Source organism: Eulemur rufifrons, chromosome 7 (assembly GCF_041146395.1).
Source record: "Eulemur rufifrons isolate Redbay chromosome 7, OSU_ERuf_1, whole genome shotgun sequence".
NCBI classification, from domain to species: domain Eukaryota; kingdom Metazoa; phylum Chordata; class Mammalia; order Primates; family Lemuridae; genus Eulemur; species Eulemur rufifrons.
The window spans coordinates 145,169,139-145,185,798 of record NC_090989.1 but is presented as its reverse complement, the minus strand read 5'-3'; the positions used below and the strand labels follow the sequence as shown (position 1 = coordinate 145,185,798).

The following is a 16,660-nucleotide window of genomic DNA, read 5'->3' as shown; positions in this document are numbered from 1 at the left end:
GGGTGACATGGACACATCTTTGCCTGAGTGTGTGCACACGTCATGTGTGAGTAGGTGCAGGTGTGAGGGAAAAGCCCACCCAGTCTGCATAAACAGCAGGGAGAGGAGGCCGTGAGCCGAGTCCTGCTCCCAGGCTCCCAGCTGAACCGCCCCCTGGTTCAAGTAACTCAGGTGTGGTCAAGGTCGTGCATTGGGGCCACAGTTGGGGTCAGAGTTAGGCCAGGAGGTAGGATTAGTCAGGGTGGGCAAGCCTAGGTCGTGGTTGGTCAATAAGAATTGGGTTGGGGTTCAGCCACTGCCGGTAGTTAGTGAAGGTTATGGTGAGAGGATGGGTGGCGATTAGGCCAGACCTAGCTGGGACAGGCAGGCGTCACGGCAGGTGGACCTGACTGAGGTTGGGATCATGGTGGGGCTGGGCTTTTGAGGGCTGGTGGCAGTTGAGCCTGGGAGGAGCCAGGGACACCTTCTCTTCTGTCCCTGTGTCTGGGAGTGCTTGCACAGCAGCTGCAGGGAGGATTCTGGCCTCTACCCTTCTGTTCCCACTTACTGACCCTCGGCCTCCACGCCTGCAGTCCTGCAGGGTGACAGAGGCAGAGCTTTCGGTCCTAATCTCTCTGGCCGACTTGTCTCCCCAGCCCCAATTAAGTAGATCCTTGTCCCCCCAGCTCAGTCTGTAGAGAACTGAGGTCCCAGAGCTGTGCCCACCGCACGCCTGGGCAGGTGGGGGTGGGCTGCTGTGGCCCAGACTGGCGCCGCACGTGCACGTGGCTCAGCCTCCAGCACCCGTCCACCCCGTGTCTGTAGTGCCCTGTAGAAAGGCATCTTCGGGAAGCTCAGGGAGGGGCCCCTTTGGGCTGCTCATGATCCCCCCAAGAGGGAGACACTACGTTGTTCCTCTGGGGTGGGGTGAGGCTGACGTTTGCCCTGGACTCTGGGAGACAGGGCCCTGGGGACAGCCGTCTCCGAGGCTGGTTCCGTCCTTTCCTCTTCCCTTCTCCCCACCCATAAGTCTTCCCTGCTGGCCCAGCCCGCCCCAGCCATAGCCTCACTCCCTCCTCCCAGGGGCTGGAGGGAAGCCGTGCAGGGTGGGCAGGGGTCAGCTGAGGGAGACGGGGAGGGAGGGGGCATCACTATCTTCTGGGCCTCTGCTGTGACGGCAGCCAGGCAAGGGTCATGAAAGGCCCCTTCTTGTTGGGACTGTAATTTTGAAACTAAACTAAATCTCAACCAACCTGACATTCCCTTAAACTAGACCTCCCCTCACCCACCCGTGGGCAAGGCAATAAGGATCCACTGACCTGCTGAATGTGCCCCTGCTGCCCGCCTTCCCCCGCCCCTGCCCTCCCCAGCCCTCTGCCACAGTCCCCGGGCTCTGAGCCAGCAGCTGCCCCCAAAAGCCTCTCTCCACAAAGACCTAATGCCACTCTCTGTCCACAGACCTTCATCGTGCTGAATAAAGGCAAGACCATCTTCCGGTTCAGTGCCACCAACGCCTTGTATGTCCTCAGTCCCTTCCACCCCATCCGGAGAGCAGCTGTGAAGATTCTGGTTCATTCATATCCTTTGCAGTTAATCCCTGCTGGGTGCTCCCTGGGGGCCCACACTGGAGATGTGCACAGGGTGCTGTCCCCCACCCGCACCCTAGCGTAGGGCCGAGGGTGGTGCTGAGTTTCCTGCTGGGCCTCCGACAGGCAGCACGGTCATTGCCTGGGAGCTGGCTGGAAATTAGAGCCTCTGACCCTACTCCAGACCTACCAAGGGATCAGCATCTGCATTTTAATAAGATCCCTAGGGGATTCCTGGACACATGGAAGTTTGAGAAACCCTCCTCTGATTCTTGTGGGGAAGAACAGCCTAGAAGCTAAGCTACTGAGGATCCCAGAAGAAATGAGACCTGTCAGTGTTCCCTGGCTCTGACATGGGCTCCAAATGTCCCCTCCCACCACACACCCTGGGCCCTCCTCCTCCCCACCCACTCTCAGGGACCTTCGAGCAGGTCACCAGGGCTCCACCAGGGAAAAAGCGTTTCCCAGTAAAGAGGCCTCCAGTTTATTCACACGTGGGCATCTTTCAAGGGAGGCAACACTTGCTTTTTGATTAGGTGTTGACAAAATGTTTGCAGTTTTAGAGTATCTCAAAGAACTCTGGTTAGCGTCAAATTATATAAACCACAGCCTAAAAAAGCTCTGGCCTGCGGAGGGGAGCTATCAGACCGATGCAGTATAACGGGGGATCTGGAGAAGCCCTCGCTCAGGCAGCATGTGGCATGGGGCACCAGGACCTACTCACACCTGTTCTCTGGACTTCAGATGGGACCTTTCAGGGAGGGCAGTGCCAGCTGGGAGGCATCAGTATTTTACTGTGCGGGCAGCCCTTTCTTTGGCCAGTGGCAGCCAGCTCTGCTGTTAATCTAAGCAGTGCTGCCGGGCTCCGCAGCAGGACTGACTGTGGGTCTGGTGGGCTGGCCTGACAGCTCCCCAAGGTCCCCCAAAGCCCCTACTCTGAATGGGCCTTTTCTGAGGCCAAGAAAAAGATGTCACCCATTAACCTCTGGACAGGGCAGGAGGCTTCAGGAACACAGCTGCCTAGTGAGGGACTAACTAACCAGGACTGAGACTGACGGGTCAGGGGCTTTTCCGATCCAGGCAGGGACACCTGTGCCCCATTGCCTGACCCTAACCCCACAGGTTAACTGGAGGGGCTGGGTGCCACTTTGTTATCTGCATGCAGACACACAGTAAGATGCATTCGTCCAACCTCAGGTCTGTTCTCCCTCCTCCAGCTCACCCCTGCCTTCCATGTGGGGGTCCTGAGACACATGCATGTCTAGGGAAACCCTCCCCCATGCATGCTGTGGCCATGGCTTCAGCAGAGTGGTCTCTAGGGTGGGCAGATGCTGTGGAGAGGGGCTGTATTCAGGGGCTGCGTGTCATTCACAGCTGCATCTTACTTTGTGGGACTGAGTGCTTCTGGATTTCATGTGGAGCCATCCTGTGACAGTTCCTGCACTCCCTGTGGTGTCAGGCACTTAGCTGGGCACCCTGGGGGTATCGAGCTGAATAAGACCCAGTCCTGGCCCCTTGGGTATTGTACAGTCCCCTACGAGTAATAAGGCAGCTACACAAATAGCTGTCATTCCTGCCAACACGTGGTCATGGCCTGGTGAGGACAGAGCAGTAGGGGGAAGAAAGGTGAGCTTCTTTCTTGCTCTGAGCCTGCCTGTGGCTTCACTCCAAGGGCGTGGCCTCTCTGAAAGCATCCTCCAGCTCTCACCTGGGGCTTCTCCTCCAGGTATCTAACCAACCCAGCTCTGTTTGGCAGCCACAGAAGCCTCCAGGGAGGCAGCAGCCCCAGGGCTCCAGCAAGGCCCTGGGCTGGGCGTGGGGCAGATGCGAGGCCAGGGAGGCTGTGGGGGCGCTCGAGCCTGGCCAGACGGTCCATTGAGCAGTCGCTCTGAGGCTGGGAGGTGCTGGTTCCACCTGGCAGGACTCGCCCTGAGGACCCTGATCTGACCTGTGTCCCCCAGGGCAGCTGCCCCAGGGAAGTGCTGAGCGTCAGTGCGGCCCTGTACTGGGCTCCTGGTGACTGCCTTGACGCTCCGCTGCCTGGGGATGGGAGCACATTGCTGGCCCTCAACAGCGCCACGTAGTGGGCTCAGCGGGCACTGAGGGGAGAAGAGGCCTAGGTCTGTGGCGCTTGGGAGCAGCCCCTCTGCACCCTTGAGGCTTGACTTTCAGGGCGTGGTGCAAGGATGGTAACATCGGCATCCTGGAATCTTGTAGAAATTGCCGAATCCTGTCCCCCCCCAACCTGTGTTTTAGCGATGTCCCCATGTGTACACTGCCGTAGGACGATTGTTGCCAAATGTCAGTCTGTGAGGGCCACCTCAGTCTCACCTGGGAGGTTTGTTAAAATCAAGATTCCTAACCCTTTCGAGACCAGAATCACCGGTGTGAGGCCTAGTAGTCTGCAAGCTCACCATGCATTTTTTTATTGAAATATACTTCATATACCATAATAATTTACCATTTTAAAGAGCACAATTTGGTGATTTTTAGTATATCCATAAGATTATGCAACCAACACCAGCTACTTCCAGAACGTTTCCATCACCCCAGAAGAAACTCTGTACCCATCATGAGTCAGTATGCATTTCTAATGAACAGTCTGATTCTATGTTTTGAATTCTGAACTTTTGCTCTGCCTAAATTTTTATATCCATTCAAACATGTACTAAGTCCCACATGTGCAAAGTTTTGTGCAAGGCTCTTTGGGAAGGGCAGGTGGAGCAAAGACAAAAAGGGAAACGAGGCCGGGCGTGGTGGCTCACACCTGTAGTGCCAGCAACTTGGGAGGCTAAGGTAGGAGGATCATTTGAGGCCAGGAGTTCAAGCAACATAATGAGACTCCCTCTCTAAAAAATCTTTTGAGGCCGGGCGCGGTGGCTCACGCCTGTAATCCTAGCACTCTGGGAGGCCGAGGTGGGTGGATTGCTCAAGGTCAGGAGTTCGAGACCAGCCTGAGCAAGAGCGAGACCCCGTCTCTACTAAAAATAGAAAGAAACTATATGGACAACTAAAATATATATAGAAAAAATTATCCGGGCATGGTGGCGCGTGCCTGTAGCCCCAGCTACTCGGGAGGCTGAGGCAGTAGGATCGCTTGAGCCCAGGAGTTTGAGGTTGCTGTGAGCTAGGCTGACGCCACGGCACTCACTCTAGCCCGGGCAACAAAGTGAGACTCTGTCTCAAAAAAAAAAAAAAAAAAATCTTTTGAAAAATTAGCTGGACATGGTGGTGCATACCTGGAGTCCTAGCTACTGAGGAGGCTGAGGCAGGAGGATCCCTTGAGCCCAGGAGTTCAAGGCTGCTGTGAGCCATGACTGTGCCAGTGTAGTCCAGCCTGGGTGACAGAGCAAGATCCTGTTGCTAAAAAAATGTAAAAATAAAACAGAGTAACCTGGTGACTTGTAACAACCCAAGCGCTCACAGACTGTAGTGAGTGCACAGTGGTACAACTTGGCTTGCTGTCTGCTCTATGCTTGCAATGCATCCCTGGGAAGTTGCCGAAAAAGTAAATATGGGCATGTAGAATGATTTTTCTGTCCTATGTATTTTTGTTATACTGCTGCAGAATGTGTTCCTGCAGGGATTAAATAAAAGAAACCAACTGAACTCCACATTCCACCGCAATCGCATTCAGAGAGGCCTCACGTTCACACCAAGAAGCATTTGCTTTCCTGGGTGCATAGGATCTGTTCACAAAATCCTCCCACGTTTCTCTACCAGATTCAAATGGGCAATCAAACCGTGTGTGTGTGTGTGTGTGTGTGTGTGTGTGTTCATTTAATAGCACAAATACATGAAGATGCACCCCCCCCCACACACACACACACAGTTAATTCCCTTCTCTTTGGGAGTTTTTCGATGCCCTGGGATCTGTAGACTTAGAAAGCCCGAGTGTCGGGCACTCCTCATAATCCATGCAGGCAGTCCTCGCTGGCATTTTAATCATGAGGCTGGGAGTGGGTGTTTGGGGACAATGACATGACAAGATTGAAGATGTTCAGCTGAGCTCAGGCCTGGAGAGCTGGCCTTTGCCTCTGCCCACACAAGGGACCAGTGCGTTCATCGGCCTGAAATTACCAGGCATTGCAAACAGGTGTGCTCTGGCCAGAGTTCAATTGACTCATCTCTCCAGTGCTGGCTGTGTGCTGGGCTCCATGGGGAACCTGGGTATGCTTTGGGCAGAGTCACACGGACCAGGGGCTCAGTGTGGTAGGAAGAAGTCTCATACACATGCATACAGACACACAGAGGAATGACTGAGAACTGTGTGAACGCCATGCTCGGAGCCAGGCGAGGACTGTGAGCAGTCAAGTGGCAGAGAGATGAGAAGCCACCGAACCTCACCCTGAGCCACTGCTGTGTCTGGAAAAGACAAAAGCCAGATAGACAGCTCCTGTCACTGCCCACTGTGGGACCCTGGCCCTGGTGGCAGATTCAGAAGGGCTGTGTGCCCCGGCTCTTCCCTGAGTCTGGGTGTCCTAGTTCTCACCTCTGGGTCCAGCCAAGTCCTCCTGTCCAAGGCAGCCCGTCCACTCTGCTGCAGAGGGACCTGTTCTCCACTCTAAGGAGGGCTGTGAGTGGTCCCCTAGAGCTGAGAGGGGCTTGGCTCTACAGAGAGTGGTCCCTCCAGTCCTCAGTCCACCCGCTTCACCATGGCCAGCTGGGCTGACTGGTTGCTGGAGGAACCCTGGCACACCTTTGATGCTTGTCTACATGCCTCCTCCAGGAAGCCTTCCTGCCCAGCCCAGCCAGAGGTGTGTCTGGTTTCTCATAACATCCCATGGCAGAGCATTTTGAGGATGTGACTCCACTCTCCCTGGCTGCCACCCAGGGCCAGGCACACATGCCCAGGTAGGGTTTGCTCTTACAAATGACAAATAATTTCCCCCCTCCTCCTGGTGGTAATCTCCTCGACTTTGCCAGAGCCCTTTACTTCGTTTGGTTTTCATACCGCCAGTGGATGGCAGAGGCCAGGTGTGGACCAGCATACCTGCTTGGCAGGTGAGAGTCTGAAGCAGTGTGACTCACGCAGGCCCTCCAGTCTGGAGGCGGGAGAGTGGTCCTTAATGTCACCGTGCAGGGATGGTGCAGCAGGGGACTCGGAGTAAGGCCCAGATCAGGACAGCCGGAGCTGGGGCTGGCTCTGCCATTGATCAGCTTTGTACCCGGAGTAGTTTCCTGCGGCTGCCGTAACGAGTTACCACAGACTTCATGGCTTAAAACCAGACAAATTTATCATCTTGCAGTTTTGGAGTTCAGACATCCAAAATGGTTCTTTCCTCATCATTGGGCTAAAATCAAGGTATCAGCAAGGCTGCGTCCTGTTTTGGAGACCCCAGGGGAGAGTCTGTTTTCTAGGCTTTTCCAGTTTCTGGAGGCCATCTGCGTTCCTTGGCTCCTGGCCCTCCTTATCTTCTAGCCCGCAGTGGCCTGTCGAGCATCACCGCACTCTGGTTCTGACCCTCCTCCCTCTCCCCTCCGTCCTTCATTTATAAGGACCTATGTGATTACACTGGGTCAAACCGAATAATCCAGACTAATCTCCCCATTTCAAAATCCTTAATTTAATTACATCTGCAAAGTCCCTCTCGTCATATAAATGAGCACATTCACAGTTGCCAGGTTTCAGAGTGGCCATCTTGGCGGGGGGGGGCGTCATTCTGCCCACCACAGTGACCTTCAGCTTATCCTCTTGGTGCCTCAGTCTTACCACCTCCTGAGACGGAGACAGTCCCCACCACATAGGGTTGTTGGGAGAATCGAATTAGTTAATGGACACAGAAAGCAGAGCCTGGCTCAATACATATTCACTCTTAGCATCACCATTTGCATATTTCAGGAATCATCTGGAATTCTCAGTAGACTGTTTAGCAATGGATCCACCGGGATGAATTAAGATTGGTCGAGGGGCTTGTTAACCGTCTGCCCAGTGAGGAAAGCCTTGGCGCGTAGCCCGAGTGCAGGCCGTGTGTGTGTGTGTGTGTGTGTGTGTGTGTGTGTGTTTGTGTGTGTGTGTGTGTGTGTATGTGAGAGAGAGAGAAGGGGAACCGAGATGAGTATCTGATCCTGCCTTGGAAGCTGGGGAGGGAGATAAGCCTGGCCACGGAGACCCTCACACAGGCAGAAGGCTGGGCAGATACCAAGCTGAGGGAGGGACCCCGGGCCTGGAGTGGTGCCCTTTGGCCAGGGAGAAATCGAGGCTTCCTGGAGCCCTGGCATCAGAGCTGAGCGGTCCTGTTGGCCCAGCCATGGTTTGACTAAGGGGGGATTCTCAAAGCCTGATTCCCTCTCATCTTAGAAGAGAAATTGGAGAAATAACCATAGCTGGAGGCTGGGTGTGGGATACTGATTTCCCGATTGCCTGGATTCCCTAGAAGGAGGACCAGAGGCGTGGAGGGCGTCTATCTGGTTAGATTCCTTAAGAGGCCTCCCCCAGCCCCCGTGCCCAGCCAGGGCGGTCAGCACTCTCGCTTGGCCTGGTCTCCCATCAGGCGAGATGAAGCTGTGCTGGGGAGGAAAGAGGGAGCCCCTGGAGCTCAATTACTGTGGCTCCGGGTGACCTGTGGGAATCGCAGGTTTGCAGCTTTGCATATGGGGCTGAGGCTGGGCCGTGTTGTGTCCCTGGGGGTAGCCACGGGGAGTGGGAGGCCCAACCTCTCCTCTGGGGCTGAGGAGGGGATTTGTGAGGGCAGCACATTGTCCCTGCTCCGGGCCAGGTCCCTGGGGCTGCCCCAGCCCACCGGAGTCCCAGGGTCTGCCCCTTGCTCCTCTGCAGGTCTCGCAGAGGTAGCGCAGAGGTGAGGCAGGGGTGATGCAGGGGCGGAAGAGATCTGACTAGATGGAGCCTTGTCCGGCCTGAAGCAACAGCCAGAGTCAGGGCCAGAGCCTGGGGCAGCTCAGCTCAAGGCCAAGGGCCCACAAGGACGGCCAGGGCACAGTCCCGGCATTTGAAGAGCTCCCCTTTCAGTGGGAGACAAATGGGCATTGCCATTCAATGAGCATCCACAGCCAAAAAGAGGGGTGCTGGATACCCTGGGGGTACAAAGGGCTAGGGGTGGGAGGGGTCCTGCTGGGGGGCTTGTGAAGGTGAGCAGGGGTTCCCTAGGTGGAGAGAGGGCAAGAGTGAAGGGCAGTGCAAAGGAGGGAGCAGCCGGAGAAGTGGCCTTTGCCTGCTCAGGGCCCGGGTCCTGACCAGGTCTGTAGCCCTTTGGTGGCAGAGCAGTTCTGCAGAGAAGTCCCAGGCAAAATCCTAGCTGGGGCTGCTCCCCTAGAGGTGGAGGAGAGAGCTTGGATCCCTGCCACCTTGGCCTTCCCCTCCCCAAGGAGCAGTTTATAAATGTCTCCCTCTGATGTGACCGAGGACAGCCCCCCCCCGCCCCCGACTGTGGGTAAACACCTGGGGGATCTGGGGGTCCGCTTTCCTCCCTCCCCTCCCAAAGGTGTGGTGTCAGGTGTCTGGGGCCTCTTAGGTACTGTGGAGCAGGGCAGGGGCCCAGCTGCAAGTGCTGGGGAGGGGACAGAGACCAGCCTCAGTAGAGAGGGGTTGGCATGGACTGGCCACAGCCCCCGTGTCTCCTCGGAAGCCCTCTTTTATAGATCTGGCGGCACTGGCCTGGCAGTGATGACCCCAGAGGCAGGCCGCCCCCGTGCTTGGCTTTCCTTGACCCCTGCGCCACGCTCTTCAGCATGCTCATCATGTGCACCATCCTGACCAACTGCGTGTTCATGGCCCAGCACGACCCTCCCCCCTGGACCAAGTATGTCGAGTGAGTATCTTCAGGGCCTCTCCCCTCCACCTGGCCCTCTCCCTTCCTTCTCCACCCTGTGCCATAACCTCTAAAGTCACCCCAGAAGAGAGCTGTGTCCCGGCCCACAGACTTACCCACCGGGAGCAGGGGGGCTCCTTGCTCAGCCTCTACCCTCTTTTGCCTTTCCCAGTCCTGCAGTGGGCTTTAAGTTGTGCCCTCGGGGAGGGGGGGGGAGCCCTCCATGTTGGCACAGTGGGGGGTTTCTCCGTGCCATTCTTAAGAGGACGGAGGACGTTAGAGAAGGCTCTGAAGTCACAACAGTAGTTTACTGAGCACTCAGTGCATGCCAGGCTCTGCCATAGAGCAATAAACATCATCTCCTTTACCCTCATGGCCACACAACAGGGTGGGTACTGCCACTATCCCCATTTGACAGATGAGGAGACTAAGCCCTAGAGAAAAAACTGACCTGATGCTGTGCAGCTTGGAGGTGTGGCCGCCGGGAGAAGGCCTGGGGCTATCCCCGCTTCAGTAATACACTCTGCCACCTTTTCCTCCAAGTCCTGCCTCCTACCACCGTGTGCACAGTTTTAGAAAACTGCTTCTGGTCTGTGCTTCCCAAACAAAAGTACCTCACCTGGAGGTTCTCAGCAGACTTGATAGGCCCTTACTGCATTTGGCTCCTGTTTTCATGGGACCACCAGAATGTCGGGGCAGCCTCCCTGACTAAATACAGCAGCTTGCCTGGTCGTTCTCTGTGCTCACACAGGACCCAGCAGCGCTGTCGGTGCTGGTGTGTCCAGCTGCTCTGAGACCTGGGGTGGGACCCTCCCCTTTCCAGGCCTGTGGGCCACAGTCCCAGCATCCAGGCATTTTGGATTCCCAGGCTTCCCCAGGCAGAGAGAACAGCTTCACACTGGAACAACACCCCAGTCTAGCCCAGGGTAGCCCTGCAGGTGGTGAAGATGGGCCATGCTCCTCCCGTTGCTGGCCACTAAGGACCCACAAACTCCACCCTGTCCATACTGTCATACATACTGTCCTACAGCACAGACCCCATGGCCACCATATGCCTGTGGCACACATGGACCCCAGGGCCAGGGTGAGGAAATAGATAGGGGGTCTCCTTGCACCAAGACAACCGAGAGAGAGTTCAGATGGGCACATGGCAGCCACTTGGTCATACAGGAAAAACACACGGGAAGATGGGTTAGGTAGCCACATGTTTAGAGCAAAGCTCCATCCCCAGCTCTGCCAGGGGGTGTTGCAGACGGCCCTGCCTGACAGCGCCTGGCCAGGGGAGTTGCATGGGGCTCACACCATGTGGAGAGCCAGGCCCGTGGCTTCAGCCTCCCTGAGAAACCCGCCGGCCTCTTCTTCCCAGGTACACTTTCACCGCCATTTACACCTTTGAGTCTCTGGTCAAGATTCTGGCTCGAGGCTTCTGCCTGCATGCATTCACCTTCCTTCGGGACCCGTGGAACTGGCTGGACTTCAGCGTGATTGTCATGGCGTAAGTGTCTCCCTCGCTGTGCTGTGCTGTGCTGTGCTGTACCAGGCCAGGCCACACCGGGTTGGGGGTGTGCATGCCCCTAGGCCCTGGGCCACCCGCCCTTCTTGGCTTCCCCACTGCAGTCCACATGCGGCTTGCACACAGGCTGGAGGAAGACAGGGTGGAGGCCCTCTGCTCATCCCGGTGGGGAGAGACAGGTCCACAGCAGCGCAGCCAGGCCTTGGTGGTCAGGTCCCCTGGCTCGTCTGTGCCTCCACGGCAGCCTGGTGCTCATGGGACATCATTAAGATTCTGGGTTAGCATCCTCTGCCCTTTCCACCAAGAGAAACCAATATTCCAGCACTGACCTGGATTCCAAAGTGATTAAGAATGAAATCTCAGTAAAGCAAAGGAGCCTGGAGGAGTGACCAGGCATCCCCAGGAACTCACACCAGGTACCCCGGTGTATCTGCTTTCTCCATGTTTGGCACATTTTAAAGCACCTGGTCACTAACAAAATGCAGTGGGTCCTCACACCAACTAGAGAAGTAGGCTGGATGAGGGTACTTAGCCCATTTTATAGAAGAGAAGACTGATGCCAAGGATGCAGAGGGAGCCAGCCAGAAAGCGAATGTGACCCCAGGCCTGCTGCAGCCCAGGCTGAGGCCCAGCCTCCTTGCCTAGGAGGAGACCCTCGCCGAGGGCCCAGTGTTGAGGTGGCACCCCTCCCTGGAAGGATCAGGCAGCAGACGCCAGGCTCTGGTGAGAGGACTGACTGAGCAGGGCGGGCCGCCGTGCAGACGTCTTGAGCAGGAGCTCCGCCATCAAACCCTTTCTGAAGGCTGAGGACACAGTGTGTGCAGGGCTGAGCTCCGCGCCTCGGCAAGGGTCATACTCCCTGCCCTTCCAGCCCCGCAGTTTCCCCACGTGGGAAAGGACAGTGCTGGGCTTGGTGGTATCAGAAGCTCAGTTCAGCCCCCACTTCCTAAGATTCTTGGATTCACTGAATCCATCTATTCATGACAAAGTCTTTGTTTAACTCCAGACGTGAGCATCCCTGAGCTCAGCCATGCTGTCAGGGAGAGAGGACAGAGAGGGAAGCTGGATCCTGCTGATGGGCATTTTCAAGCTAGATGGAGAACGTGGTAATTCAAAGGTGCATCAGAACCTCTGTTTCTAGCTACACTGTTTGTGAGCCGACTCCAGACCTCCATCTTATGGGTGGGAAAACTGTGTCTCAAAGAGACAATACCAGCCGGGCGCGGTGGCTCACGCCTGTAATCCTAGCACTCTGGGAGGCTGAGGCGGGTGGATCGCCTGAGGTCAGGAGTTCGAGACCAACCTGAGCAAGAGCAAGACTCCATCTCTACTAAAAATAGAAAGAAATTATCTGGCCAGCTAAAAATATATATAGAAAAAATTAGCTGGGCATGGTGGCGCATGCCTGTAGTCCCAGCTACTCGGGAGGCTGAGGCAGGAGGATCGCTTAAGCCCAGGAGTTTGAGGTTGCGGTGAGCTAAGCTGATGCCATGGCACTCACTCTAGCCCCGGCAACAGAGCGAGACTCTGTCTCAAAAAAAAAAAAAAAAAAAGAGACAATACCCCTTGCCCCAAGTCCAGTGTAAGTGTAGGCCTGGGTGGAGCTGTGTGAGCAAAGGCAAGAGTGGTGGGAGTTGAAGTTACAGGCTGTTGGGATGGGGGACAGATCGTACCATCCACCTAGGTCATGGTCAGAGCCAGGTGTGTTGGGAGCCACTGGTAGCCAGGAGAGGATCATGGCCAGAACCAGGGTCCAAGTGGAGAAGGGGAGAACTGCTCAAATTCTGGATGCACTTTGCAGGTAGGACCGACAGGAGACTCCACAGTGGGTTTTGGTTGGAGCAGCTGCTGGGTGGATGACATTACCATTTGTAGAAATGAAAAGTTAGAGGGAAGCGCTGGCCGAGGGAGGAAGGGATCAGAAGTCTGGTTTGGAATGTATGATGCTCGAAAGCATTCAGGGTGAGATATTGAGTAGGCAACTGGATATACCAGTCTGGAGTTCAAGAAGAGTCCAGGGTGGAGATATAAATTTAGAAGCCATCGGGATACAGATGGTATTTAAAGCCAGGAGTCCGGATGTGATCACCTAGGAGCGAGTGCAGCCTGTGGCCTGAATGTGTTGTGGGGCACTCCAGCGTCTCCCGGGCAGGAAAGAAGACGGCACTGAGGGAGCCAGCCAGGGAGGGCGGAGGAGAACCCAGAAAGAGTAGTGTCCAGAAAGCCCCCTGGGGAATGTGATTCCACTGGAAACACAGCACAAGGAGGCTGGGGAAGATGATGACTAAGAATGGACTGTTGGGTTGACAGCGTGAAGGTCACTGGTGCCCTTGACAAGAGGGGTTCCACTGAAGGGACGACACATACCTGGTTCAAGAGGGTTTGAGAGAGACAGTGGAGGAGAAGACGTATGGCAAGGACAGATGTCTGTTTTGTGGGGTTTGCTATAAATTGGGACAGAAAATGGTGTAGTTGTCAGACGAAAACCTGGGTCGAGGGAGGACTTTTGAAGAAGAGTGATGTCTCTGTTGGCTGGTGGCAATGATCCAGTAGAGGGGACACTGCAGGAGCAAAGCCCTGAGCAGGCCCCAGCAGGTGGGAATCGGTGCTGAGTGGAGCATCCACCCGAAGAGCAGGGCAGACGGAATTTCAGGTGGAGAGGGAGGTAGATTGGTAGAGCTAATGATGAGAGGTGAAGGAATTTCTCTTCTGATTGCTTCTATTTTCTCAGTGAAATGAGAAGCGTAATCATCAGCTGAGAGAAAGTGGAGAGGCAGGTCTGAGGTTCGAGAAGGAGGGAGAACGGTTTGTGTCAGAGCTGGGAGGTTGTGCTGACTTGGGAATGCAGTGGGATTGCCAGGCCAGGCCTGGGCTGTGGGGTGCAGGGCAAGGATCCGTAGGACCCTCAGGGCTGGGTGTCCCAGGAAGGGAGGGGGCTCTGGGCAGGGAAGGAGACGCGTCTGTCTGAGCCTTTCCTACCTCCCCATCCTGGAGCCTGAGCAAGACAGTAGTACCCTGGAGATGGTCCTGGACCCCAGGGAAAGTCGTCACCCTGGGCCAGGCTTTGGCCTGTGCTCAGCCTGTGTCTCTGGGAGATGCTCTGCGTGACCTCAGGCCCACAGCAAGTCCTCCTGTCCTGCCTCGTGGGAGAATCCTGGTCTCATTCCCCAAGGAATTCTGTGGGGACCCGCTCCTTCTGCTCTGAATCTCAAAGCAGGTGTGCCTCCCGCACCACGGCCTGCTGGCCTTCACGCTGTTCCAGAACCAGGTGACAAAGCAGAGCAGGGCCTCAGAAGCTCAGACAACGTCCAGTTTCCAGGCATCTCATGGAAGTAGAGCATTCACGTCCCGTAGGGCTGCATGGACCCACTGGAACGTCAGCCTTGGGGTCTTGGCTGCACTGACCCGGCAGCTTTGATTGACAGTGATCCTACCTTATGAAAATCAATTGATGACTGCTTCTGAAACGCATCCCGTTATAGATGAAATGGTTCCATGACACGCAGCTCCTAAGATGATCGAAAAGAGTCTTGGGTGGCAGAAAAGTTCAATTCAGTGAAACTCCCTATCTACCCTCCATTACCCAGATGGAGAAACTGAGGCTTGGAGAGAACCCACCACTTACCCAAAATTACAGAATGAATCAATAGCAACACTGGGACTAAAACCTAACTCCCAACCATGGGATGGATGGAGAGGTACTCCAAGTCTGAGGTTTCTGGCCAGGTTTCAACCTCATCCTTCACCCCACCCAACTTAGAGTTTGTGAGAGGGCCCAGGGTAGGGGTGCTGTGTGCCTGCCCGGCTCAACTTGCACCCCCCAGCCAGAGCTCTTCCTGTGGCCCCCCTCACTGCTGGGCATTACCTGCTAGTTAGCACAGCCTCCCACCTCCTGGGGTTGTTATGGAAACCAAACCTGGAGGCAGGGAGGGCAGAGAGGAGGGGTGGCAATCCCCACTGTAGCTAGCAGTGTGGGCCTCACCATCGCCAGCTAAGGGTGGGGCAGAAACGAGGCGAAGGTCTGCCATCCTCGTGGTTCCTCGGCCTCCAGAAAGGCTCCCCCTGTGCTGGGGCTGGTGAAGGGGTAGCATTCTCACCCACCACCTCTTCCTGTGCCAAGGCCGGCCATCCCTCCCCAGCTGTCTGCCCCTGGCCAGCAGCTTGGCTGTAGTGGGAGTAGATTGACTTGGAGGAGGGTTTTGCCAGCCTGAGAAGGGCAAAGCTCTATCCTCCCCAACGCACATACATGCCACCCACCCTCACCACCTCTGAAACTGGCCCTGTGCTGTACGAAAGGTTCCTCCTGGCCTGCCACACTGAGAGGCCCCAAGAGTGGCCTCAGTGGGGGCCTGGAGTCCCAACATGGGAAGCAGCCAGTCACCAAGTTCTGGGCACAGTAAAAGAGACAGCAACTGCCATGTCACAGACGTGGTCCAAGACACTCTGTGCCCTCACCCAGCCCTGCTCCTCCTTCAAGACTTCCTCTAACTCATGGTTGCTTTCCTATACACACACACACACACACACACACACACACACACACAGGCCCATCATCCCCACTCCTGTTCCCAGCCACTTGTCTGGCTTTGCAAGCCTGCCAGGAGCACAGATATGGTCCTCCCCTATTCTGTCACCAGCCTGTCCTTGTCACCTTGGGATCCCAGCTTCTCTGTGCTTGGCATGAGCTGCCGAGGAGGCAGACGATGAATGGAGGGCAAGCATTGCCTGTGCTGGGGGCACTGACAGTGGGGCAGGCTCTACACCGGGACAGGCAGATACAGGCAGAGCCCAAGCTAGAGATGGGCAGGGTGTTCATTGGAGACACCAGGGGACAGACTGGGTCTGTAAGGGACAGGAAAGAAGCAAGGATGGCCAGTTCCCTCTGAGCTGCACAGCACACCATTCACTCCCTGTAACCAGAAGAGACAGCCTTAAAACCAACATCCTGAGCAAGGGAAGCTGTCGGCCCAGGCCACACGTGGTTGACCTGCGCCAGGAGATGGGGCCCAGAGCCTCCAGCAGGCTGGAACCATGGCTTCCGTGGGATGGTAGCAATATTCCAGGCCCAGGCCGGGCGCGGTGGCTCACGCCTGTAATCCTAGCACTCTGGGAGGCCGAGGCGGGTGGATTGCTCAAGGTCAGGAGTTCGATACCAGCCTGAGCGAGACCCCGTCTCTACTAAAAATAGAAAGACATTATAGGGACAACTAAAAATCTATATAGAAAAAATTAGCCGGGCATGGTGGCGCATGCCTGTAGTCCCAGCTACTCGGGAGGCTGAGGCAGTAGGATCGCTTAAGCCGAGGAGTCTGAGGTTGCTGTGAGCTAAGCTGACGCCACGGCACTCACTCTAGCCTGGGCAACAAAAGTGAGACTCTGTCTCAACAAAAAAAAAAAAAAATATATTCCAGGCCCAGCCTGACAGTCCTGTGGCAGCACCAGGTCTGGATGGAGACTGAGAAAAGAACCTCTCAAGCCTGAGAGAAGAATGTGGGACAGAGGCCTGAGGGTCTGAGCCATCGTGGAGAATATAATAGCTATCAAAAGTTGAGAGGGAGCTTGGACCAAATTAACAGGTGTCTATGGGCCAGAACAAGGGAGGTGACTTCTGCTCCCCAGTGAATGATGGGGCTTCCTCTAACCGCTGCACTGGAGAAAGATTTGCAAGATGAAATGAGTCTGGGAGATGGAATGGAGCCACACCAGAGAAAGGTCTGGTATAGACAGAGGAAGGAAAGCTCTGGGCATGTGTCTGCTGACTTCCCATCGCTGTAGGAATATGGGAGTAAAGAGGGAGCAGGCATGGTCCACAG

At 55.6% G+C, this 16,660-nt stretch overlaps 1 protein-coding gene across 9 annotated transcripts in view; it reads left to right on the top strand.

Annotated features, from left to right (window-relative positions):
• SCN5A (sodium voltage-gated channel alpha subunit 5) overlaps nucleotides 1-16,660 on the top strand; it is a 95,081-nt gene that overhangs the window by 17,839 nt on the left and 60,582 nt on the right. For 8 of the 9 annotated variants that reach the window (XM_069473453.1, XM_069473447.1, XM_069473446.1 and 5 more), the window contains exons 2-4: nucleotides 1,438-1,556; nucleotides 9,245-9,334; nucleotides 10,701-10,829. In XM_069473453.1, the coding sequence (XP_069329554.1) occupies nucleotides 1,438-1,556; nucleotides 9,245-9,334; nucleotides 10,701-10,829 (338 nt within the window). Of the gene's footprint in view, nucleotides 1-1,437; nucleotides 2,053-9,244; nucleotides 9,335-10,700; nucleotides 10,830-16,660 lie in introns of those variants that run through there. The other variant, XM_069473454.1, reaches the window with a different exon arrangement.